At 37.7% G+C, this 25,730-nt stretch overlaps 1 protein-coding gene across 1 annotated transcript in view; it reads right to left on the reverse strand.

Moving 5' to 3' along the window:
- Cep350 (centrosomal protein 350) overlaps positions 1–25,730 on the reverse strand; it is a 133,160-nt gene that overhangs the window by 41,886 nt on the left and 65,544 nt on the right. Inside the window, exons 16-27 of the mRNA XM_051147620.1 lie at positions 22,775–22,977; positions 21,947–22,110; positions 19,667–19,777; positions 19,200–19,340; positions 18,752–18,888; positions 17,317–17,439; positions 14,323–14,492; positions 7,950–8,146; positions 7,101–7,285; positions 6,514–6,601; positions 2,959–3,105; positions 365–522 (exon numbers count right to left, since the gene is read on the reverse strand). Coding sequence (XP_051003577.1) covers positions 365–522; positions 2,959–3,105; positions 6,514–6,601; positions 7,101–7,285; positions 7,950–8,146; positions 14,323–14,492; positions 17,317–17,439; positions 18,752–18,888; positions 19,200–19,340; positions 19,667–19,777; positions 21,947–22,110; positions 22,775–22,977 — 1,824 coding nt within the window. The remainder of the gene's footprint in view (positions 1–364; positions 523–2,958; positions 3,106–6,513; positions 6,602–7,100; positions 7,286–7,949; positions 8,147–14,322; positions 14,493–17,316; positions 17,440–18,751; positions 18,889–19,199; positions 19,341–19,666; positions 19,778–21,946; positions 22,111–22,774; positions 22,978–25,730) is intronic.

A 25,730-nucleotide genomic window follows, 5' to 3' on the forward strand; every position in this document is an offset into this window, starting at 1 on the left:
GAAGAACTCATTCATTCCCATTCACAAAGCTAAAATTGTATTTATTTGACTAAGTCAGAGATATGTCACTGAACCAATGATGAACTGTCAGGATATATCACTCTTTCCCAAGTTGGTACACATAACCTTTCTCTTAATAAAAGAAAGGAGAAAATATTATCATGAATATATACGTGACTACTATTTTTTTAATTAAAAAAACCCAGTTGTATTAAAATGATAAAAAATTGTTCTATAAATAAGATACATAGTGAACTGACTGTTAGGTAATCTAGTAATTCTGCTAAAATATTTTCTTCTCTCAGTCTAATCTGATGAAGTATGTCAATGTGATTAAATAGGAAACACACAAAAAGTAAATTACTTTTCATCCATGCGGCTTCTCATGTTCTTTAGTTTCTGCATGATGCTACTGGTTTCACTGCTGGAGATAGATACTGGGGAAGGACTACGGGTCTCCAAACCAGCTGGATCAGGACTAGCTGCCTTATTATCCTTCACATCTTCCTCACTATGAGAACCCTGCAAACAACACAGAGAAAAATGACACTGGCTTTAAAAGGATCTCAAGGAGATCTTAAACACAGTCAATTTAAGTTTTAACTTAAAACAACATTTGTAATAATAGGTGAAATTAAGATATTAATTACTTACAAAATAGAAATTGATCATATAATTAAAAAGAGTTAGAATAGTAAAATTGCTATATGTGGCGGTACATGCCTTTAATCCTAGCACAACAAGAAGACACTACAACTACATAAAATGTGCATTCATAGAAAGAATGAATAGAAGATATAAACTTTAAATATACCAGGAAAATACACATTTTTAAATATGGAAAACAGTAGGTTCATAGATTTTACAAGGTTTACAGGGAAAACGTGGAGGATTTACTGGCTTAACCAACTAACATATTACTTTCGAGGAACAAGAAGCAAAATTTGAAGCCAGGTATGGTAGTGCCTACAGTCTCAACACTGAGGAGGCTTAGGCACAACTGCTAACCGTTCATGGCTAACCAGGGCTATAGGGCAAGTTGCAGGCCAGCCAGGGCTACATAGCAAGATCTTGCCTTTAAAAAAATTTACTAAAACCAAACAAAAATCTGCAGACAACACAGTAAAATGTTAATTGCTTAATACATCTTTCCCACAAAGAGCAATTTATACTCAATTCTTTACAAGAAGATGGGTACAGATCACCCTGACTATCTAAATTTCATAAAATTACAAACAAAGCTGATCCCTTCTCTTTTCCTTCCCCAACCTGAACAAATGAGTCCTAAAGCCATTATATAGAGCAGCAGGTTTCTACCTATGTGAGGGTGAAGGAAGACCATGGGCAAGAGTCCGGGATTAAAACCTGAGTAGAATAAAAAGCATTATCTAACATTGGAGCACACCCTATGTGGAGGATCAGAGTAAATGGGGGAACAAGGAAGTTCATGTGGAAGTAAGTGGTCAGCACCAGGCCATGAGCACAAACAGAGAGCAGAGCAGGAAAGATGGCCTTTCCATAGAGAAATTCCTGGCAAAGGTGTCACAGTGCAACTGAGTAGGAAGACACAGGGAATGAGAAAACAAGAAGATGTGATGCCTTCACTGAGAATGGCTCCCATATGCTCATGTTTGACTACTTAGTTGGTGGAACTGTTTGGGACGGATTAGCAAGTGTGGCCTTGCTGAAGGGGTGTTACAGGGGGCAGGCTTGGAGATTTCAAAAGAGTTGTGCTATTCCCAGTATGTTCTCTGCCTCCTGCTTATAGATCAAAATGTGAACTCTCAGCTGCTCCTGCCCACATGCCTGCTACTTGCTGCCATGAAGGACTGCCAATGATGGACTCTTGACCTTCTAAAACTGACAACTCAATTAAATGCTTTCTTTCATAACTTTCTTTGGTGGTAGTGTTTTGTCACAGCAATTAAAAAAGTATCTAATGCATTAAGACAGTAAAGTCTAGTATACACTGTATTAATCAAGTGACTGAGGCACAGTGATCAATTAAAATCAAGGTGTACCTGTTGATAACAATGAGAATACAGCATCCCTTACATGGTACTCCTCCCACAGAACCACAACCTGAATCTAATGTCCAGGAAACACCAAACAAAGCTCACTAGGAAATGCCCTACAAAATGACTGGCATGTATGTTTCTCATATATCAAAGTCGAGAAACTACTCTAGCTTGGCGGTTGGTGGTGCACACCTTTAATCCCAGCACTCGGGAGGCAGAGACAGGTGGATCACTGTGAGTTTGATGCCAGAGAGGGAGGAGGCGGGGGAGGGCCAAGGCTGTTACATAGAGAAACCCTGACTTCAAAAACAAAAAAAAAAAAAAAAAAAAAAAGAAAGACACAAAAACTGAAGGCCACTAATTGACTTGCTATAAAGAACACCATTTTGACAACTGGAGAAACTGAGAAGACCTGAGGTTAAGTAGTAATAATACATCAGTGTTAATTTGTTGGCTACTTATTATCAAGCAACTCAGAAAAAAAATTGTGATGTGCTTAAGTTTTTCCTGTTAACTTGAGAATGTTTCAAAAATAAAAATGGAAACTATGAGGGATTTAAAATTTCCAACATAATACTGCACCTTGCCTAAATATGTCCTTTGAACCTTTTGTCATTATGTCATAAAATTAAATCTGGCTATCTGAGAAGACTACCATATAATAATCAAGAGTCTGTCTTTTCAATTTTGAGGAGTAATGATAGATTGACATGCAAATGCAAGAACTCTGTCCTGCTTTAGTTCATAAGAGGAGAGAATTTAAAGCCATATGTTCCTTCCAAAATAAGCACATTCCAGAAGAATGTGTTCTCGAGCTTTATCCTAGACATTATTACAGCACATTGAACAAACATACCTATCATTTCAGAATACAAAGTGGGCTAACATTAGCAAGCAACATAGGCTGAAAACAAATTAATAAAATTTTCATTTAAATTACCAATTTATTTTCCCCTGCAGACTTCAACTTCTCCTGTAGTTTTATGGTGGTCTGCCGGATTCTTTCTATCTCTTCCTGCTGCTTAAGAATCAGTTGCCTCTCCTTCCGAGCTGCCTTATTGGCTTCTTGAAGACGTTTTATTTCTGCCTAACATTTAAAGAGTTAGGAAAAGGGATTGAGATTGAAAGAGGGAGAGTTCAAAGTAGCATACAGAAAAGAATCATCATCACATAGATCACAGACACAATGTACTTCAAGATAACAATACCAAACATGTCTAATTCGTGAGAGAGGGTAAATGTTAAAATAACCCCATCATTCTAAAATAATTTTTGATGATCTCTTAGCTTTAATAGCTGTAGTTAAACATGATGGCAAGTTCATAGTCTTTTCTAACTCTAACATACCTTTTATATTTTTCCACAATGTTACTGTATCTTTTCATTACCTGCTTAATGGCTGCACATCAGTAAACCAACTAGGATAACCACTATTGTGCTGTTAAATTCTTAAACTGTAACATATCTCACTACCCAAAAGAATGCTTTACCCTTTAACTGTTTCATGATATGAACTAGTTGTCTATAAGAGGTTCCTGAAAGTAGGAAAAGCAAGTCAATGACAATGTAATAGTCTATGGCTCTTAACAGTTTTAAAAATTGCTTTCAACCTGGTTATGCTGGCACAGATCTGTAATCCCAGCACTTGGGAGGTCAAGGCAGGAAAAACATGAATCTGAAGCCAGTTTAGGCTACATGGTAAATTCCAGACCAGCATAGGCTACAAAGGACTGTCTCAAAAACAGAAACAACAAAAAGACACCATCTTTCAAAAAGGAGAGTATTTCCACTTACAGTCTACCAGAAACACTTTAGACCACATTACACCTATCATTCCTCACACGGTATTGGCAGCTAATTTAATGGGCAAAATTAATAAATTTCATTGCTAATAATTGTTAAATTTTACCAGAAACATCCCTTCTTTTCATAAATTAAAGAAAATCACTTTACCAATGAGATAAACATAATAAAGATACTAAAAATTTGGGTTTTTTTTTTTTTTTTTTTTTTTTTTTTTTTTGAGACAGGGTTTCTCTGTGTAGCACTGGCTGTCCTAGACTCACTTTGTAGACCAGGCTGTCCTTGAGCTCACAGCAATCCACCTGCCTCTGCCTCCCAGGTGCTGGGATTAAAGGCGTGTGCCACCACACTCGGCCTTTCATTATTTTAATCATGTTTGAGAGTTTTTGTTTGTTTTTAATTATTAGTTATCTGAAAAGTTAATCATAATGGTTAGCACTCTGGACTCATTTTAATGTGGCATAAAATACTTTTCACTATTCAAATATCCCAGGTCCTCTGCAAGAGTTAAGTGCTCTTAACTGCTGAGGATATGGATAAGCATAGTTTTCATGTCAGTAATTCTTTCAAGTAAAAGTGGTATTCTGGAGTGGGGCTGTGTGGCTTGTTTACAATGAAGAAATGCAAAATTAAAGAACATTTAGATTTCATCTAACCTCAATCAGGATGACTATTATCAGGAAAACGAAGGACAAGAAATGCTGATGAGGAAACAGAGAAGGAGAAACCATTACACACTCCTGGGAAGAATATAAAGTAGTGTTGCCACTATGGACGTCAGTATGGAATTTCCTTAAAAACCTAAAACTAGAACTATTATATAATCCAGGTATACCATTCTGGGCATATCCAAACAGGACTGTAATCATCCTGCTGCAAAGACATGGGCAACCTGTGTTTACTGCTGCACTATTCACAATAGCCAAGATACGGAAGCAGCCCAGAGGTCCACCAACGCATAAAAGAAAGTGTGGTGCATTTACACCATGGTAGTTTACTCAACTGTAAAGAATAATGAAATTAAGACATTTGAAGGAAAATCAGGGGAACTGAAATTATAATGTTAAGTAAAATAAGCCAGACTCAACAATTATCAAATTCTGGCTCATGCAGAATCTGGATTTAAACTTGGATGTGTGTATGAGAGAAGAGAGAGAGAGAGAGAAAGAGAGAGAGAGAGAGAGAGGGAGAGAGAGAGGTTATGAAAGAGAAGAAAGGAAGTAATGGGAAGGGAGAACAGAAAGGGATAGAATATATGTGGCATGAAGACAAAAGGAGATTATTTGTGGGGAACAAGGGAGCAGCAAGAGGAAGCAGGGTGGCACAGAGAGAACTGTGGAAGGTACCCATAAAGCACAATGATACACATGTACAGAAATGCCACTCTGAAGTCTATTACTTGGTATGTTAATTTTAAGAACGTAATGGAACACACAAATTTAAAAAGACAAAATACTTGGCTAGTTAAGTTTCCAACTCTAAGTAACTGTACAAATACTTTTCCTTGTGCTAATCACTGAGTCTGCTAGCCAAAACAGGGTCCTAATTGTGGACTTCATGTTTCTGTTAAATACAATAAGAAACATATGTATGCAAGGGTCACAATCATACGATTATCATTTTGGCCACTTAATTGGGGCTATATTAATCAAAACTTGCTTTTTTAACTGTACAGGCATGAAAATAAAAAAGAATGACTGTCAATACAATCTGATGTCCTTGATTTGTGCTGGGGCACTGGTTTATGCTTAAATTTTTGAAGCAGATAATATACAGATTCACTCAATGACTTTTCCAGGGAACCTACAGGCAAAACGGATGTAGATCTTCTGCTATCACTAGGTAAATGTCTCCCAAAGGCCTGTTTAGAAGGCCAGTCTCCAGCTTGCGGAGGAATTATGTGGTGGTAGACTCTTGAAAGGAACTTAGATAAGGGTCATGACTAGTCTCTTCTTATTTCTCTTTACTTCCTACCTGCCAAAAGCTTCCTATCCCTCAGCCTTCTGTGATCCTGCCATGACAACACTACCTAATTACAGGTCCAAAAGCAACTGGACCAACCAACTGTGTGCTGAAACCTCTCAAGTATAACCAAAATAAACCCTTTTCTTTACCTGAGGTACTTATTATGGCAACAGAAAGCTGACTAACACATTTCCTATAAGTAAGTAATATGACCAGTAATGACACTTCCTAGGTAAACTTGGTTTTGGACACTATTTGGGTAATAATCTATTACATAATTCATACCATGTTAATCCGGGCAAGCTGCCACCATAGCCTGAGTTCTCAATCATTAGGTACTATGCTGCCTCTCCAGAACTCAAAGCTAAGGTCCTTCTAAGTCCACTAAGCCAAAATCTTGTCAATATGTAATTCATGTCATAAAAATCTACTCAAGAAAATAATAACTGAATATTAACCCACATCCATTTTTCTATACATATACTAATTTTTTGTTTGTATTTTGAAGGACTACTTTATTTTCTGTAGTACATGAAGGCAGATTTGGCTGTCTAATAAGTTAGCAATATGACAGTATTAAAATAAGAGAAATAGGTGAGACTAGCAAGAAATGTCTGTAATAAACAATAGTTATCAACTAAATCTCAGTGACAGTGACATGATGAGGTAGAACAACATTCAATCTTCCCTTGTGACAAACTGTCACACAGGTGCTATTCCCACACACCTTTTCCTGCTGCAGCCTTAGCAACAAACCTCTCTGTTTCTTCCGGAGGGGGGGCATCTTATCATCCTCTCCTTTGTCTCGTAGATGTCTGCAAGGAATATTCTTTAATTAATACGAATGTCACATTTATAAATCTCAAAAACCTTAATAATATATGCAAGCCCAGACTCCACCCTCTAAGGACAGCAAGTGTTGTACTGACTATATAATATATGCAGGCCCTGGACTCCACCCTCTAAGGACAGCAATACTCTGAACAACATATAGCTCGTGAGAGATATTATATGTAAAATGAGCTGGATGAAGTGATCTAGGAGAAATGAAAATATTCACCAGTAGGAAAATGATCTCATAAGTAACACAAACCAAAGATTACTGCCACTGTTTTAGCTTAAGAAGTGTACTGAAGAAATCACGTGAGAAGAGACAGGCTGGGAACATAGCTCACAGGTATCACAAGTAGTTAGCATTCACAAACCTGAGTTTCATTTCCTAACATCAAAACCAAACAAAAACATGTGAAGACTTGAAGCACCTCTTTTTCAAAGAAACTGAATAGCGAAGTGTACTTGTTAAAAAGAACTTGCTTTTTCTGATGTTCTAGCCAGGCTAATTCCGCCTTTGTCTTCTCCTTTAAGGCCTTTTCTCGAAGGCGCAGAAGCGAGGACTGGTGAGCTGCGCGCATCTCCTCTTCCTTCATATACTGTCGCACCATCTCCATAGTGAACTTAGAAAAGCTATCCTGTCCTCCTGAGAATGGCATGCTCAGCTCCTGAATACAGAAGTTATTTCAAACTTAGCACCTTCAAAATCTTTTGGCACTTAACTTCATTTAAAATTTTATTCCTTTGTAAAATATAAAGTACAAATGATAGGGGTAGGGTCACATGTCTATAGTTCCAAAGGCTGATATATCAAGATCACGTGCACACATGAGTTGGAGACCAGCCTAAGCAACAATAGTGAGATTTCATCTCGGAAAGAAAAAGAATAAAAAATTAAATAAAGCAAAACAAGCATTTTATAAAATTATCTACCATATATGAAAATATTCCTCAAAAAGATGAGAGACTGATATTCAGCCACCCAAAAATCTTAATGAACAATTCTTGCAAGCCATGCACTGTCCCAGGAAAACAAAACAGGGTAAAAATTTGCCCCTGTTTTCCATGAAGCATACAATTTGGAAAGAAGAATGTATATTTTAAATGAATGAAGTAAAAAGGCTGGGGTCCTTACAGTCTTATTACAACTAGTAAGTTTATATTCTATTTATTTTAAAAACCAAGCCAGATTTTACACGTATAATAATAAATATGACCTCCTGGAAAATATCTGATAGTTGCCAATTATATAGCTGGTATTTATGCAAATTGTATTTTCATACCTTTGAAAATCTATGGCTGCAACAATTTACCTCCTAAGCAAAAACATACCTTGGCAGAAGACAAGGCAGTCTTGTCTGGGGAAGCGTCTTCATCTGAGTCATCATGATGACCTCTCTTCTTTTCCATGTTAAATCTGCGATGACTCTCAGAAGGAAGTAAAGATCGAAATGACTTTTCCTCTATTTCATCTTCTGTCATAGATTCATCAAATTTCAGGGAGTATTCTGTTGCAATAGAAGTTGAGTCTAATAGAAGGGAGAGAATTATAATAATTCTTTTGTGGGGCTGGGGGGGAGAAACAGTGTGACCCAGGGACTCACATAGCCCAAGCTAGCCTTTAACTCCTGATCCTCCCATTTCTACGTGCCTGGTACTGGGATCATAGGTGTATGCCACGCTATGCCATCGCACCTAGTTTAGGTTAGTGTGTGCTAGGCAAGCACAGTTCCAACTAAGCTACCACCCCAGCCCCATACCTTATCAGTATAATCTCCTCAGTATGTTTAAATAGAACCTCCTTTGCCTCTTACTGAGGCAACTCTATATAAATTCTCAGAACCGTACCTAGCAATTAAGAGGGAAAAGTCAATGATCTTACAGACAAGGAAAACAAAACAAAACAAACAAATAAAACCTCTCTGAAAATACCTAGAAATGCTAGAATAAGAAATATGTTAAAAGATTAATATATTTAATATTTAAAGAGCAATTATAGATCAGTTAGGAAGCACTATTATACAAACATTTATGACTAGATGTTCCTCAAAGGAAATGACAAGAGGAAAAAAAGTTTGTAAAAGTTTAACACTATTAGCAGAGAAACAAGAGTTATATTATCCTATTGCTGAAGGCACACAAACTTAGGACATCCAAAGTGAATGACTAAAGCTGCATCTGACCTGAAAACCTCTTTCCTGTGGTTTATGTTTCATGGTTCCAGAAAATACTATGCAAGCTGCCAAGGAAAGGAGGGAACTAAAAGTCCTCCCCAGCTCAACACCTATAATCCATGACACAGCACAGCAAGATATGCACAAGTGTGCAATGAGTGGCACTCAGCTGTCTAACTGGACTTGAGAGCCACTCAACAGGAGAGAAGTCATGCCTGCTACTGGAAACCTAGCAAACTTTCTGGAATTAATGAGGTTATGAACCTTAGAAACCATTTTCTAGACCAGCATAATTCCTTATCACAGTCTAAATCGTATCCTTACACCACAGGTAAATGTACTACCACGCTTTACAGCAAATGGAGACCATCACAAAAACCCACAACTGGACCCAATGTAGGGGTAAACTGAGTGTGGGGAGCCTAGCGCCAAAAGATAAACCTGCATTAATCACCATTCCTACACCAATGGCTCAGGACACATGGAAGAGAAGATGGAAAGATCGTAAAAGCTAAAATACTGTCAAGTCTGCCATCAAACAGTTGTTCTTGGAAATGGCTGCATGACAAGACCAGCACAACAACAATATTAATGGACATGTTGATGTGGAAGGGGGAAAGGTTCATGGCCTCTACCCCTCGATGAAGAACTACAAGCCACTGTTGACTGCTGGAAGAATTCTCTTTCCCAGAGATGAGCACCATTACTGGTTGTCCAACACATTGGTCGGTCTTGAAACCATAAACACACAAACAACAAAATGGTTACACATATATATGCATGTATATGTTTATATATATTTGTACACACACATACATATGTATGTATATATAACAAATACAATCAAAAGAAAAGAGGCCATCAGCTTGAGAGTGGGAGAGCACGAGGGGTTCAAGGGAGGGTAACTAGGAAGAACTGGAGGGAGGAAAAGGAGAGAGTGATATAATTCTACTTAAACTAAAAACAAAATTTTCAAAAAAGAAATTCATTCCATGCTTAATTAAAAACTAAAAACAGAAGAAAAAAAAAACCAAAAAACTAAAAACAGGGGGCTGGAGAGATGGCTCAGAGGTTTAGAGCACTATTCTTCCAGAGTTCCTGATTTCAAATCCCAGCAACCACATGGTGGCTCACAACCATCTATAATGTGACCGGATGCCTTCTTCTGGCTTGCAAGTGTATATGCCAGCAGAGCACTGTATACATCATAAATAAATAAATAAATAAATAACAAAAACCAGAAACAGGATGAGCATGGTGGTACATGCATTAAGTGGATCTCTGTGAGTTAGAGGCTAGCCTGATCTACATAGTGAGTTCCAAGTCAGCCAGGAATACAAAGTGAAATCCTGTGCCCAAAAGAAAAAAAGAAAAGGGGCAGGGCGGGGGAGAGGCTACGACATGTCTTCTAGGTTGGTTACTATGTGCCTGACACATGCTCAACCTCTTGTCTACTGAGTGCTCCTTACTTTCTGCTATCACAAGATGCTCTGAACTCAGCATGTATTTTGCACTGCAATCTTTGGCTCACTCATTTCTACAAGGAACTTCAGTTTCTTTGGGTGGAGAATAATATCTACAGACCATAGTGCACACACTGGGGTATCACTACTTCCGCACTTGCTCATTGCATGGTGGTAATATGCATGTATACTCATCTATGTATGTGTGCACACAAACATGCACAATTGCTACTGTATCCATCTGGACATGCTAAGCATTAATCCATACTGATGTTTCTGATTCCAATTCGGCACCAGAATCTAATCTTATCTCCTCTCAAACACTGATAAATTACCCAATATATTGATTTGTTTAACCCTAATTAATATAACTATTAACTTGTATCACTGTGAAAAACAAAATTGCCAACAGTGTCCAGGTTTATATGCTGTTCCATTTGCATTAGACTTAAATTTTGTACTCAAAACACCATTTCCTGAAGTTTCTTAGACCCCTCACTCCCTATCCCACCCCACCCCACATACAATGTGACTGTCAATTTGACTTGACTGAAACTGTGTAAAGTACACTTCTGGGTATGTAGGGGAGCGTGACCCCAGCGATAGCTGGCATGTGGGTCAGCAAACTGAGGACTACTTGCCTTGAACATGGCAGTCATCACTGAATGAACTAGGGGCTACATTATAACAAAGAAGTGGAAGAGGGAAGCTTGGGCTGCAGTGGACTTTCTGGAGCTGTTGCATTTTTCTTGCAGACTCTGGTTCATTTGCCTTTGAGTACAGACTTGCCTTCACTGCATACAAAAGCTGTGTCACTGGGACCTTGTGCTCTTAGGCTTCCTCCACTCTGGCCCTCAGACAGCTACTGTGAAGTTCTCCAGAGGAGTAAGAAATCTAATCAGTCCTCTCTTACACTTCTATACACATTTGACTTTGTTTGTCTAGAGAGACCTAACACATCCCCCATCCCTTTCTGTTGCCACTTTATATGTAACATAATTAAATGCATTAGTCACAAGCTGTACTGCATTTGGGGATCGTCTACACCCTGACTAATAGGTTTCATATATCAATGTTTAGTTCATACACACTAACATTATCTTTATGATACACAGTTTCAGCATTTTGAGAAATGTATAGCACCAAATAGAAAATACAAATACCATACATAACTGTTCCTTTTACCCTAAAAGTTACCATATACATCCTCCTTCGTAGTTTAACTATTTTTTCACCTAACAGCCACAATGTCATCAATCTGTTCTCCACTCTTCTGTTTATGCCTTTTTGTTATATAAATGAAACAATATGACCCAGAACTTTGGGACTTGCTTCTTTCTTCAGTAAAACTCATTTAAAATGTATCCATGATGTTGTAGGAGCTGATCGCGCTGCCTTTGGTAGCTAAATAGTAGTCACTTGTATGGAGTAACTGTTTATTTGTTCTCTTGACATCTTGGTTACCTCCAGTTTTCAACAATAATGAAAAGTGCTGCTATGAATAATAGTGCAAATGGATTTTGTATGAACACGGGTTTTAAAATCAATTGGCAAATATCTAGACTTTTGTCTACCAGTTGGTTATACAACCAAGTCACTACCAAACCCTTCTATAAAGTAACTGCTCACTTTCTTATTCTCTCCAGTAATGAATACAAGTTCCAGTGTTCTGCATCCTTATCAACAACTTGACATAGGAATTTTAGGGGAGACATGTCCAGTGTCCCCTAAACATAACATGATTCATTCCCTTCTCATAGCCAGTTACCTCATCCAAATACCCTCCAAATCTTATCCTATCCCAGAATCAATTCCAAGTTCAAAGCCTCATCCAAATATTAAATGTGGGTGAAACTCCAAGTATGAGTCCACACAAAATTCTATTATGTTGGCAGCCTGTAAGACCAAAAAAACTACGGACTTTCAAAACCAAATGCTGGATTAAAACAAAACAAACAAACAAAAGGGACACTCTCATCCAAATGGGACAAATGGAAAGAAATGGGTAGCAGTTATCAAGCAAGTTCAAGACCTACATGGCAAATCCCACTACATCTTAAACTCTAGAAAGAGCTGTCTCAATGTTCTGCTCTCTGAAATGATCAGGATGACAGGTCACCTAGCCAGTGGCCTCTATTCGCATATGTTAGCAGGCAGGTGGTCTAACTCCTAAGAATGAGAAGTTGTGTTTATTACCACAGAAATACTGCCGCTGTCTCTCTGACACCTGCACCACTCAGAGTTCACTGAGATCCACTCTCACAGAGCAAACTGCCCACAAACTGACAACTGGTAAAACACTAGGAACCAAGCAGCCAAAAGCTACTCAGAAGAGTGAGCCCTCTACTGGAAAGGCAAGGAAACCTCATGGTTATGGGGCAGGGACTGGGGCACTCTATGACATGAGATGCTATCAGAAGCTTGCTGAACTTAAGAGTCCTCTTCCAGGATCCAATGAAAAACTGTTCTGACTTCAAAACGATACATCTTCTCATTTAAAAAAGCACTCACTCATGAGAAGGAAGTCAAAGCTGCAGGGCTGGCCTTTTTAAGAACATGAGCCTGGTCAGGCAGTAGTGGCACACACCTTTAATCCCAGCACTTGGGAGGCAGAGAAGGGTGGAGGCCAGTCTGGACTACAGAGTGAGTTCCAGCCAGGGCTACGCAGAGAAACCCTGTCTCAGAGAACCAAAACTAAAAAACAAACAAACAAACAACAACAACAAAAACCTCACATGACCATGTTTATCATCCATGAAAAACATGTAACAGTTATGGCAAAAGACTGACTAGCATGTAGATAAACGGCATGTGGAGAACATGCTTAAGCACCTACCATGCCAGGAAACATTTCATTCTCAAAAACAGCAAAAAAATTTTTCTTCTCTTTTCTTCCTGTTATTGGTAGCTCTGGGCATTAATTTTTTTCCCCCACAGGGTCAAAATAATCCTGACTGAGATTGCAAGTAGAAAAACCAGACTTAAAAGAATTGGTAGTTTTTCTAGTTCCATTTATGTGGGAATTGTTCATATAAATCCAGGATGTAAAACACTACTAAGTGAAAATGTTTCAGCCATTCAGCTTTATAACAATTAAAAATAGATGTAAAAATAGTCTGGATGATGCTAGCTTTTTTTTTTAACTTGTAAGTTCTAATTGATAGGGACAGGTGGGTAAAACAGCTTGGCACTTTGGCCTAAACTGACAGTGGCAGCCTTACTGATCTGCTAATTGCCCAGACATCATTCTTCTCCTTTTCAAAGAATAAGGCATATTTAGAGATGCCACCTCAGAGAATTCTAGAAGCCTGTTCTTTATTTTATCCTGCCTGTTTCTGCTGGTAACCACATCTCTACTTTTGGCTTCTGTTACAAAAGCTGATCAAATGCATGGCTAATCTTTTTGAGTCCAGTCACACCACTGGTATTCTCTCCAGAGTATCCTTGCTTTCTGCCTCTTCCTCTCCCTTCCAATGCACACCCCCCTATGATACGAACTGGCAGGGCTAGAGACATGGATCAGGTTTGACTCTCAGCACCACATAATGGTTCAAAACCATCTATAGTTCCAGCTCCATGCCCATTTTGGGCCTGTGCCAATACCAAGCACACACGTGGTACACAGAGATACATGCAGGCAAAACACTCACACACATAAAATGTTAAAAATAAATCAAATAGGGATTGGCTAAGAATTTTCTAAACCTTCAAGGTTTGGTTCATTCTTCTTAATGGTTCATTCTTCAAGTTAGTATACACAGTAAAGAGAAACAACATTTTGGTTAAAAACAAAACAAAACAAAACAAAACTCTAAAGTTATATGTGCAAGTAAGTTTATGACTCTTAACTACTATTTTCAGGATAAAATTATAAGACTGGAGAATATAAGTCCTCGACAAAGCACTTGCTTAGCATGTATAAGGCCCTGAGTTCAAATTCCAGCACCACAAAAAAAAAAAAAAGAAAGCAAATGAGTAGATGTGTGAGTGCGGTGGACTCATTTGCCACTTTGTTTCAAAGCTGTCTAGCTATCCCTCCAGTTTTACACATGTGTACAAGGAAGTTACCTTTCTCATCAGGAAGAGACGGAATACTATCACTTCGTAAAGAATCATCTGCAGCTGTCTGAAGCTGTTCATCAACTGAACTCTCCATCTTTTCACCATGAAATTTCTTCTCATTTTCCTTACAAGATGGAACTGAAGGGCTTTCTTGACAGCTGCTACCACTACTACTTCTGTTTATATAGATATTATGGAAAAAACATAAAAAAAAGAAATTAGGGATCATAACTTCAAAGTAAAATTATTTGACCCAAAGACTGTGCCTTTGTCAAGGCATAAATTGAAGGCAGACAGACATACTATAAAATGCATTTTGGAAAGATCAAAATAGGATATTTTACTTAAAATATAACAGATAATCACTATTCATAGGTCACCACTCCCCTATTTCATTTCACAGCAAAATTTCTAGGCTAAAGGGAGGCTTTTGCTTACTACTTCCATTTTCTTTCATTAACACTGATTTATCACTAATTGTGTACTGGAACTGTTCTTGATAAGCTATCTATACTTCTAATTTAAATTCTTAAGTTGCTTTTTCTCCTCTGTAGCCCATGCTGCCCTTAAACTTGGCATGTAGCCATGGGTGACCTTGAACTCCTGGTCCTCCTGACTATGTCCCAAGTGCTGGGACTATAGCATGAGCCTCCATACTTGCTTTTCTGTGGTGCTAGGGATGGAGCCCAGAGCCTTGTACATGTCAGGAAAGCCTGACCAGGTCATCTACAGCTCCTGTACCTTCTTAAAAGCTCTATTTGATTTAAATAAAATAAAACAAATGAATAAGGTGACAAAATATCAGCATTTAAGTACTCTGAACAAAAGACCTTTATGAACTTTGTATTACTCCTGATACTTTTCTGAAACCCTAAAGTATCAAAATTAAATATCAAATAAAAGCTGTTTTCTTTTATTCCATGGTTCTATTCTTCATTGCTTTTCTTTCTACCCTCAGAGCTATGTTTCTTGTATTTATTTCACTTGCACTTAATTTTTGTCTTTCCTTAAAATTCTGCCATTACCACTGGTGAATTTGGGAGACACAAGTATATATGGCTCCCATCTGGATAACCACAATCAAAAGACAGTAACTAGTATTCATAAGGATGTGAGAAAACTTTACATTCCTGGTGGATAAGTATGGCAATTCTTGAAAAAGTCTGTCTTTCAAAACAAAACAAAAACATTTATCCCATGGTCCAGTAATTCCTAAATATATACTCATAAAACATGACAACATATATCCACATAAAAACCTGAACATTAATGTTCACAGCAGAATTATTCATGATACCCCCAAAGCAGAAACAACCGAAATGGCTATAAGCTGACAGATAAAGCGTAATATATGCATGTACTAGAATATGAATTGACAATATAAATACAATAGTGATACATAATATAATATAGATGAGCCCTAAAAACATGTGACATTAAAATAGTCACAAGATGGGGGCTAGAGAGATGGCTCAGTGGTTAAGAGCACCGTCTGCTCTTCCAGAGGTCCTGAGTTCAATTCCCAGCAACCACATGGTGACAACCATCTATTCCTTCTAAAGCCTTCTTCCGGTGGATAGGTGTACATGCAGATAGAGCACTCATATACATAAAATAAATAAATAAAATCTTTAAAAAAAAATAGTCACAAGAAATCTAAAACGGCCTGGGAAAATAAGTGTGGATAGCTGAATTGGGTGCAAACTTTAGAAAAATTATCACTTTGTTGAATAAGAAACCTACTAACAATCCATTGTAGTAACCCAATGGCCTAAGTGAACTACCACTGATGGCAGCACAGTTAAGGTTAAAAAGGAAACACAACACATAGTTTAGACATAATAAGTAATCAATACCTGTTGTGCCTATCATACATTACTTTTGAGGCTTTATTATACTTAATGATGTGGTTATTCTTCTGCTAGAAATGCTGCAAAGGAGCCTGTAAAATCTACTTAGGACTGAACCATAACTAAGAAATACAAACTTTAATATTGTGCTAGTAGCTGACAAATTATTCAATATTATTTATAATATTGATATATATGGTTAACATCAACAGATATGAATAAGGTGACACATGCTTGTTTTTTTCTTTGTTTGGTTTGGTTGTTTTTTGAGACATGGTTTCTCTGTGTAGCCCTAGCTGTCCTGGACTAGCACTGTAGACTAGGCTAGGCTCAAACTCACAGAGATCCACCTGCCTCTGGGTGCTGGGATTAAAGGTGTGAGCCACCACACCTGGCTACACGCTTGTAATCTCAATTATAGCTACTCAAGAGCAACACAGTAAGACCATAATCTCAAAGGAGAAAGAAAAAGAGAAGGGTAGGGGAACAGAGACAAAGATGAGAAAGAAAAAAGGAAACATTTAGAGAGGGGGAAGAAAAGATGAAAAAGTAAAGAAACAAGAATATCAGTATGAAAATGAGCAATAAACCCAGGCTTTAGAGCCAGATACATCAAGGCTTAAATCCTTAATACATCATTACGTGTGTGTGTGTGTGCGCGCGTGCGCACGCATGCGTGTGTACAAGCATGTGTATGTAAAAGTGTTTCGCGAGTGAGAAGACACACAGACAAGGAGAGCAGAGGTTATGATGTGCACGCTGGCGTCAAAACTCCAGTCATCATGACTGTGTGGCAAGTACTCTTACCCACTGAGCCGCTCCTCCAGCCTCTTAGTTGAACACTGAAAACCTCCAGGAGTCTAGTTCCCTGCCCTAATCTAATCATGCTATTACCTGACTTGAAGGTTGCTCAAATGTTACATGTAGAAGAACAAACAACTTATACAACATTTGGATTACTACACTCAAGGAGTACTAGCAGCATTGTTACATAGACAAATATTCTGTACACTAGCTAATTAAAAGAGAAGGGCAGCACTTTGAAGGCAAGACATCATTCAATTTATAGAAACAAAATTAAGAAGAAAAAAGTAATGTTTAAAGCATTTATCAGAGTTCACCACACTATATTGATGGAAACTTCCCTCACCTTCGATCATGACTCTTATGTCTTGATGACTCAGAATAACTACCACGTGAAGGGGAGTACTTCAGACACTTTGTGTCCAGAGCACCTTCTTTACTCTGGGAGAGTGAAACAGACTGACCAATCCTAAAAACAAGATAAAAACAACTGAGTCTCCAGTAGGATAAAGATTTTAAATACTGTAAGAGACAAAATCTTGAATTAGAAAGTATTTTAGCATTCAAACAAAGAAAAAGACATATAACATAAAGAATACCTTCTTTATTCACTCCTAGTCCCAATAAATAGGAAGAAAAATCTATGAATTAGAGACAGTTACAAGCCAGGTGGTGGTGGCACACACCTTTAATTCCAGGGGAGGCAGAGGCAGGCAAATCTCTGAGTTCAAGGACTGATTAACAGAGTGAGTTCCCAGTCTCAGAAAAAAAACAAAAACAAAATTGCAACAACCCACAAAGCTGGGAGTGACCACTCATGCTTGTAATCTCAGCACTTGGGAGGACAAAACTAGAGGACTGCCACAAGTTCAAGGCAGCATGGCCCACTGCACAGAAAGTTCCAGGAGAGAATGACTTCCAGTGTGAGACCCTGAAAAAAACTTTGCTCTCCCCAAAGAAACCACCCCCGCCCCCCACCACACACACAATGACTGGGCACAGTGATATACACCTTTATTTAATCCCAGCACTTGGGAGGCAGGGGTACACAGGTCTCTTTGAGTTTGAGGCCAGCCCAGTCTACATAGTGGGCTCCAGGCCAGCCAGGGATACAAAGTAATACCCTGTCTTAAAAACTTTTTAAATGACTTTTCATTGTTTCTAGAGTAAAGTAAAAAAAAATTCTAACATCTGCAAGGTCCTATCCTGATCATCCCATCTCATTTTCCTCTTTGCTCTCTTCTTCCAGTTACACTGGCCTTTTCTGTTTTATTTCCCATTAAATATGTTGTGTTTCTGCCAAGCGAGGTGGCACACACTTGTAATCACAGCACACTAGGAGGTAGAGGCACGTGGATCTCTATAAGCTCAAGGCCAGACTGCTCTACAAAGCGAGTCCAGGACAGCCAAGGCTATGCAGAGAAACCTTGTCTGAAAACAAACAAATAAACATGTTGTGTTCTTTTTTCCTTCAATGTTTTTAATCTGCTTACCACCTGCCTCCTTTACATCACTTATTCCTCATCTACTATAGCCATTACAAGCCTTTACCACCTTCTCTGACCTCCTGCCCTCCCTGTTTAAATTCCAGTATTACGTACCTCTGAAACATGTTTCTTTTATAACACTTACCTAGGTTTACATAAATTTACCTAAGTCTAAATTCACTTAACTGAATATTTGCTAAATGTTCCTCATCCCACTGGACTGCATGCCCATAATTGTATTCTCTAGACATAAAAGGTACCTCATTACATATTTCTGAATGGCTGAATACTTACTTATCTGTTTCAGCTTTGGTCCTTAGGTGTTTCATAAATTCTGGAAGATGCTGCCGTTTGTGGTCATACAGTGTGGCTAGGGGAATTCCAGAAGCATTGATGGCATCTGAGATGTGTGTTCGAGTCAGTTCTGCCATCTAAATGAGAACATACAATACAGCAAAAGTAGACTTTAAAAAGTAGTGTCAGAGGGGGCCTGAAAAGGAGCACAAGGCCCTGGAAAGATCACTGAATTGGGCTTGCAAAATAGCTCCTCAGACACACTCAAGCACACCCACACACAAATAAGTAGGTAAATAAATAAATGAGGCAATTTTAATGGGGGCTTTGCTGAAATTCACTGTCGAAGTATGCATCTTTTAAATGTTAGACACCCATTACTAGCCAGATCTAAGTTATTCAGAATGACGGAAAAGAAGAAAGAGCAAAGGGCTCTAGTGGCTCTCACCTCACAGATCTGCCGAGCTGCATCTGTAGTGAGGCGAGCAGTCTCTGTTTGCTGAGCTGCTATTTTACAAGTTGCTTCCTGGAGGACTTCAGTCACTTCTCTTTGTGATTTAACCACCTGCTGTAATGATTCTGTGTGGACCTATAAATAAAATGGGTTCAACGTTTAGGGCTTAGTCTTCCTTCCGTGCAACTTAGTTTTAACTTATAAATTTGTTTCAGGGAGCAAATACTTGATGAAACATACACTTGACTATAACCTGGATCTCACAGCTGGTGGGCCTATGGATGATGAACTACTATGCACTTTGGCTACTAAATTGGGAACGAGTCTCGACTATTTCAAAGGTTGCTACATAACTCAAATGTCATGTAATTATCACACATAAAGTACTAAACATTGTCTTTTATTCTTATATGTTTAATGAGTTTTACAGTGAAATTTCTCAATATAAAGCTTTAGATTACCTGAACTGTTTTGTTCCGGGTTTCTTCTAACTGTCTCTGGCACTCCAGAGCTTCCTGTTCAGCTTTTAGTTTCAATAAGGCCAAATCTCTTTCATGACGCTGCTGTTGTGCCTTTCAATTAAAGTGATCAAATATTAATTCTTCAGCATTGTTTTGATAGAGTGGCTACAGTAAACACCTTCCTTTGTTCCTTGTCTTCCCTCCTTTTTTTTTTTTAAACAGGTCCTTTATGGACCAAGCTGATCTCAAACCAACATGCACTCTGCCACAGCTTCCTATATAGCTAGGATTGCAAAAGTGAGCCATCTTACTAGAGTCATGTTGTTTCTAATGGAAATGATTTATAGCAAACAACCAGAGCCTAAAAGGGAAGGTAGTAAACTCCAAAGTCATCAAATACTTCATCATTTCCAGCAAGGTCTAGTGGTTACCTACCATGCATCACTATGGAAATACAAACATTTATCAAGACATGCAATGTTAAGTAAGAATGAATACCAAAATCTGGTTAGAAAGCAAAAACTACAGCATCTAACTCTTTGAATTTTTTTTATGTTATATACTAAAACTAAAGACAATGCCTCATTTCTCATCATTTTGACTTTGCCTCTGAAGGAATAATTTTATTGAAAATGTTGACTCTAAAGGTCTCCTTTTTACCAGGGTCATTTCTGACACCATCATTCAATACAATGTCAGCTCCAAAGACTATCTCTTCTGGAACAGTAGTAAAAAGCATAGTTCTGTACAGGTGGTTGGCCTGCACATGAAGTTATATAATGCCATGAACAGATTTGGGATTTCCAAAATTATAATGTAGCCAGGAAATGGTAAAAAAACAAAAACCCTGTGTATAAGTGGGCATGCAAGTGTATATATAGAAGGGTTTCATACTGTTAAGGGAGTTCAGGATTCCTAACCACTTTGAATAAGTAACAATAGTGTTATCCAGTCACTGTGACAGCAGGAAGTCCCTAGCTTTTTTCAAATATGAAATATTTGAATATGAAATATTTTATACTTGTAAAGCATAAAAAGAGACTGATGTCTACTTTCTTAAAGATTGCCTGATTCAATGCTTATTCCAAATTCAAGGTCAGCATTGTCTTTCCACTGCAATGAAGCCAACTGTTCAATGTTGAACCACCTTACAAAACAATGAGAGTTTTTCACAAAATTTCAGATGCTTACACTGGACTCAAGCAATATTCCTGGGTATTTATGCAAGAAAAATGAAGACAAGTTGTATATCAACCAACAGGAAAATGGATGAGTAATTAGGACCTCCTTACTGACTACTGATTTATTACTAGGCAAAAATACAATGTCAGATAAATCTTGTATTTATGATGAATAAAATAAACTAAATACAACAGAGTTAGAAATAAACTTGGATATGTATTAGGTTCTGGATGATTCAAAGTAAACTCGCGTAAGAAAACACAATGATTGCTGCCTCTGGGAGTTACCTGAAAATGGGAACAGGTCAGCTTTCTGGGATGATAGACGTTTTCTATAGAGTAGATGGTTATTATGGATAAATATACATTGATCAAAACTATACACCTAAAGTCTGCATTTTCTATTGAATGTAATACCTAAACAAATAAAATAAAAATGATGCCCTAGCGACTCCACAGAGGATAATACTGGCTTACCTCTGGATTTTACAGTCATCATTCATTTTCATTAATTCAATCATTAATTTTCAGTCACTAAGATGAGTATAAAACATGAAGAATGAAGTATGTAAAAAGGAATAATTGTGCTACTGTTCTGCTGCCAAATATCCTATTTTCAATTTTCTGGGTGGTGCTGACTTTTTTGGTTTGTTTGTTTTCGGTCTTTGAGAAAGGGTCTGGCTATACAGCCACAGCTGACCTTCAACTGCAGATCTTCCTGATTCCACTAGCCAAATGCTAAGTGTGCAGGCATGCACTATTAAGTCAGGGTTTAGTAATCTGTATAATAGTTTTTCTTCTGTTTTTTATAGGTACTGTACAAGCTATTTTTTATTCTACTTGGAAGTTTGTTTGTTTTGAGACAGGGTCTCTCTGTGTTAGTCTTAGCTGTTCTGAAACTTGCTATGTGAAGCAGGCTGGCTTTGAACTCACAGACATACTCTTGCCTCTGCTTCCCAAATGCACCACAGTGCCTGGCCTGAAAGTTTATTTTCTTAAAACAAACAAACAAACAAACAAAACTCATTAAGAGTACTTCTAAATACAAAGAAAAGAGGAAAACCACAGGAAAAAAAAATTAAGAAAATTCAACTAATACCTTTATGATCTGAGCCAGAGACACACTCTCCTGTTGAGCAAGTGAAATGCCTCTAACTCTCTCCACATCTGACAACTGGCGCACAGACTCCTCAATGGCACTCAGGTAACTGAGTTCTGCGGCCATGCGGTGCTGGAGGCCAGCAGGAGAAAAACGCTTAGAACCTAGGGACAGAAGCACTGTTAAATCACAAGGTTCACCTGAAGTAACAACGCCAGCTCTCATTTTATGAGCACATAAAAATCTACCTTTCCTTTGTACTAAAGATAGTGACTTATTAATATGTTGTATTTTAATAGTTACTTCTTTTCTTCTTTTACAGGCATGTATATATGCAAACATGCCTATAAATAAATGGAATATATTATTTTGGGGATGAGTTTTGACTAATACTGGCAGCATGGAAAAAATGAACATTTTAATTTCTTATGCTTTTCCACATTTAATTTTCTATGGTTTCTGTATAATGCTTCAAAGAGTAATCACATAAACTTGTGGTAACATTTCCCTACCGCTTAGCTGGAAAAAAAAGGAATTTTCAGGGGAAAAAAGTAAATAATTAGTTTGCTGTTGTTCTTGGTACTTTCTTCTCTTCTGAAGTGTGGTTTCATGTAGCCCAGGCTGACCTAACTCACTCAGTGGCCTAGGATGACCTGGAAATTCTGCTTCGACCTTCCCAGCCCTGAGATTGGAGGTGCGCACTGCCACATCTAATTTCCATGGGGTCAGGCAAAACCAGAGCCTAATGCAGGCTAGGCCAGCACACCACCAGCCAATCTACACTCTGACCCTCTACTTTTAAAATTTTACCAGCATAACTCAACTTGCCTGGTGTTGAAGCCATCTCTGTTTTATTCACATCAGTGAAAGCTGCAGCAGGTGTGAATCCAGATGTGGCTGGAGGTACTATGACCGAGGACTTAGATCTTTCTAAAGAAGTCCCAGGAAGGTCAAACTGTAACAATTTCTGTGAACTTGGAGACAGGGGAGAAGTTGGAGCCTTCTGAGATCTTCCCTTGTCTGATGAGCCACTAGAAGTTTTTTTGCATAAAGCCATTAGAGAAACTACTCCAAGAAGCAGCCAAACAGTAAGAACAACAAATGTTTTCTTCTTTACCAACGCTAGTTATCATGTAGGCACTCAGTCACTGATGCAGTCACTGCCCTGACTGGATGCATATGAATACGTCTCCAGTTGCTAGATACAGTGTTCAACAAGCTAGATAAAACCCCACCCTAAGTAAAATAGTAAAGTAAGTGACTGACTAAAACTAGCATTTAACATGTCACATACATCACAGTTCATAACTGCATTATTAAGAGAAATCTAAGATAACCATTATACACCAATAAAAATATAACTATATGTAAAAACATTAGAAACAAACATTAAAACATGTCTCAAATATCATTTTGGGTTTAAAATTTTTAAAGCTGTGATCCTGTCATTATTTCCTCTTTTAAACCAAAGGTCATAGAAAAATTATTTTCACACTGTCATTCCAAATAGTTAATATATGTTTAACTACACATACCTAATTTTTAGTATTTATAACACTGTCTGAGTATTTATAACACTGTCTGAGCTTTTCGTAAGTAACATCACATAACTAATGGTAGCAACTCTTAAGGCATTTAATTCAACATAAAACACGTGTCATTCATGTTTCCTTGCATTGAATATTTATTTGTTGAATAAATTAAGAAACACTCTATAAAGTATGTTTTAACACTTTTTTTGTTTTGTTTTTGGATTTTGGTTTTTGAGACAGAGTTTCTTTGTGTAACAGAGCCCTAGCTGTCCTGAAACTCACTTTGTAAACCAAGCTGGCCTTGAACTCCCAGAGATCTGCTTGCCTCTGTCTCCAGAGTATTGGGATCAAAGGCATGCATTTCCGTTCCTGGCACAATTAACACATTTTTAATATACTAAAATAAGTTTGCTTTTAGCTTCTGAAAATAAAATGACGATTTCAAAGGCAAAAAATATTCCTGGCGCTGGGCATGATGGCGCATGCCTTTAATCCTAGCACTCGGGAAGCAGAGGCAGGCGGATCGCTGTGAGTTTGAGGCCAGCCTGGTCTACAAAGGAAGTCTAGGACAGCCAAGGCTACACAGAGAAACCTTGTCTCGAAAAACAAGCAAACAAAAAATCCCTGGCTTGACTATTTGACTAAGAGTAGTTTTGAGAAAGCATTTACTAGCTTCCCAAGTCTTTAACTGAAGATTTAAGAGAGTGTTAACAGTTGTGCCCTCCACACACAAGAGAGTATAACAGTTGTGCCCCTCCACACACAAGGAGGAGTATGTTCAATATCTCCAACAGATACATGAAACTTCAGCACCAAAGCCTGATACATACTGTTTACACATAGACATTTAATGCCTTTCTTGTATATTAAAAAATATTTATTTTATGTGTATGTATGTGTACCTGAATGTATGTTTCTGCATGACTTGTGCCAAGACCCTGAGGAAACCAAAAGAGGGTCTGGAGTTACAGGTGGTTGAGAGCCACAGTGTGCATGGCTAAGAACTAAACCTAGGTCTTTAGGAAGAGCCATCTCTCCACCCTTACTTTTCCATCTCAACTTACTTGTTATACCCTGTGGCTGCGAACTTTACAATCTGAGCGGCTGCAATAAAACTATTGTGACTTTTTCTTAGTATCCTCAGTTTCAGAAATAAAAGACTTTTCACTGTGCATTTTTATAACCTCAGCATATAATTGTTTCCATTTATTTTTATGTAAAAAGCTTTTACCTTTCACTTAAAGGAATCTCTTTATAAAGTCTTTTTAGCATATACAAATTAGCATTATTACTAGCCTTCAGAGTGGAATCCATTAAGGTTTAATTAAACTCAAATATAAAAGCATTGAACAAAGAAGTAAGTCACATGGAACGTGGGCCTGAATGGCATGCGATTACTTGGAACAATATTACATTAAAGAAAGAAGTTGTTTATTGCTACAGTTTAACATGTAATATTTTATGACAGTTGACCGTAATTGAATTATGAAAAGCAATACAATGTATAGAAAGAGACTACAGCCGATTTTATTTCTAGTATCTAAAGGAAATTTTCATTTTAAATTATACCACATCAATCACAAGAAACGACTCTATAACTCACTGTACAGTTTTACAAGATGAACTCATATTTGCTTTGTAGAGAAGATTCTCTTAGACTACAGTTAAAAAAAAAAAAGTTTAGGGGCTGGAGAGATGGCTCAGAGGACCTCTTCCAAAGGTCCTGAGTTCAATTCCCAGCAAGCACATGGTGGTTCATAACCATCTGTAATGTGATCTGATGCCCTCTTCTGGCCCGCAGGTGTATATGCAGGCAGGACACTGTATACATAGTAAGTATATAAATAAATCTTTTTAAACAATAAGTTTTCAGTATTATCAAATCAGTTAAAAAGTTTTTAAAATTATATTCCCCCTTAACAAAGTTCACTTTATCCACTGTGGATCTTCAGAGATGAAGGGCTAGATACAGACTACAGTATGGAGTATTATTAGACTTACTTGAATTTTATATTCTAGAAATGTTTAATTGTGTAGATTTTGTCAAATTGTCAGCATATCTTGCAGAAAGATAAACTTGTATAAGCCCTGAATTAGTGGCACAGCAATTAAAAATGTAATTTTAAATGTAGGCAATGAGGGTGTTGATGATGCAACACGAAAGCATTAAAAATGTTAATCTATACAGAACAGAAGAGGTAAAGGGTTCTTTTAAAAACTAAGATCAGTTTGTGTCTTTAGAGCCATACATT

This window comes from Acomys russatus, chromosome 6 (assembly GCF_903995435.1).
Source record: "Acomys russatus chromosome 6, mAcoRus1.1, whole genome shotgun sequence".
NCBI lineage: Eukaryota > Metazoa > Chordata > Mammalia > Rodentia > Muridae > Acomys > Acomys russatus.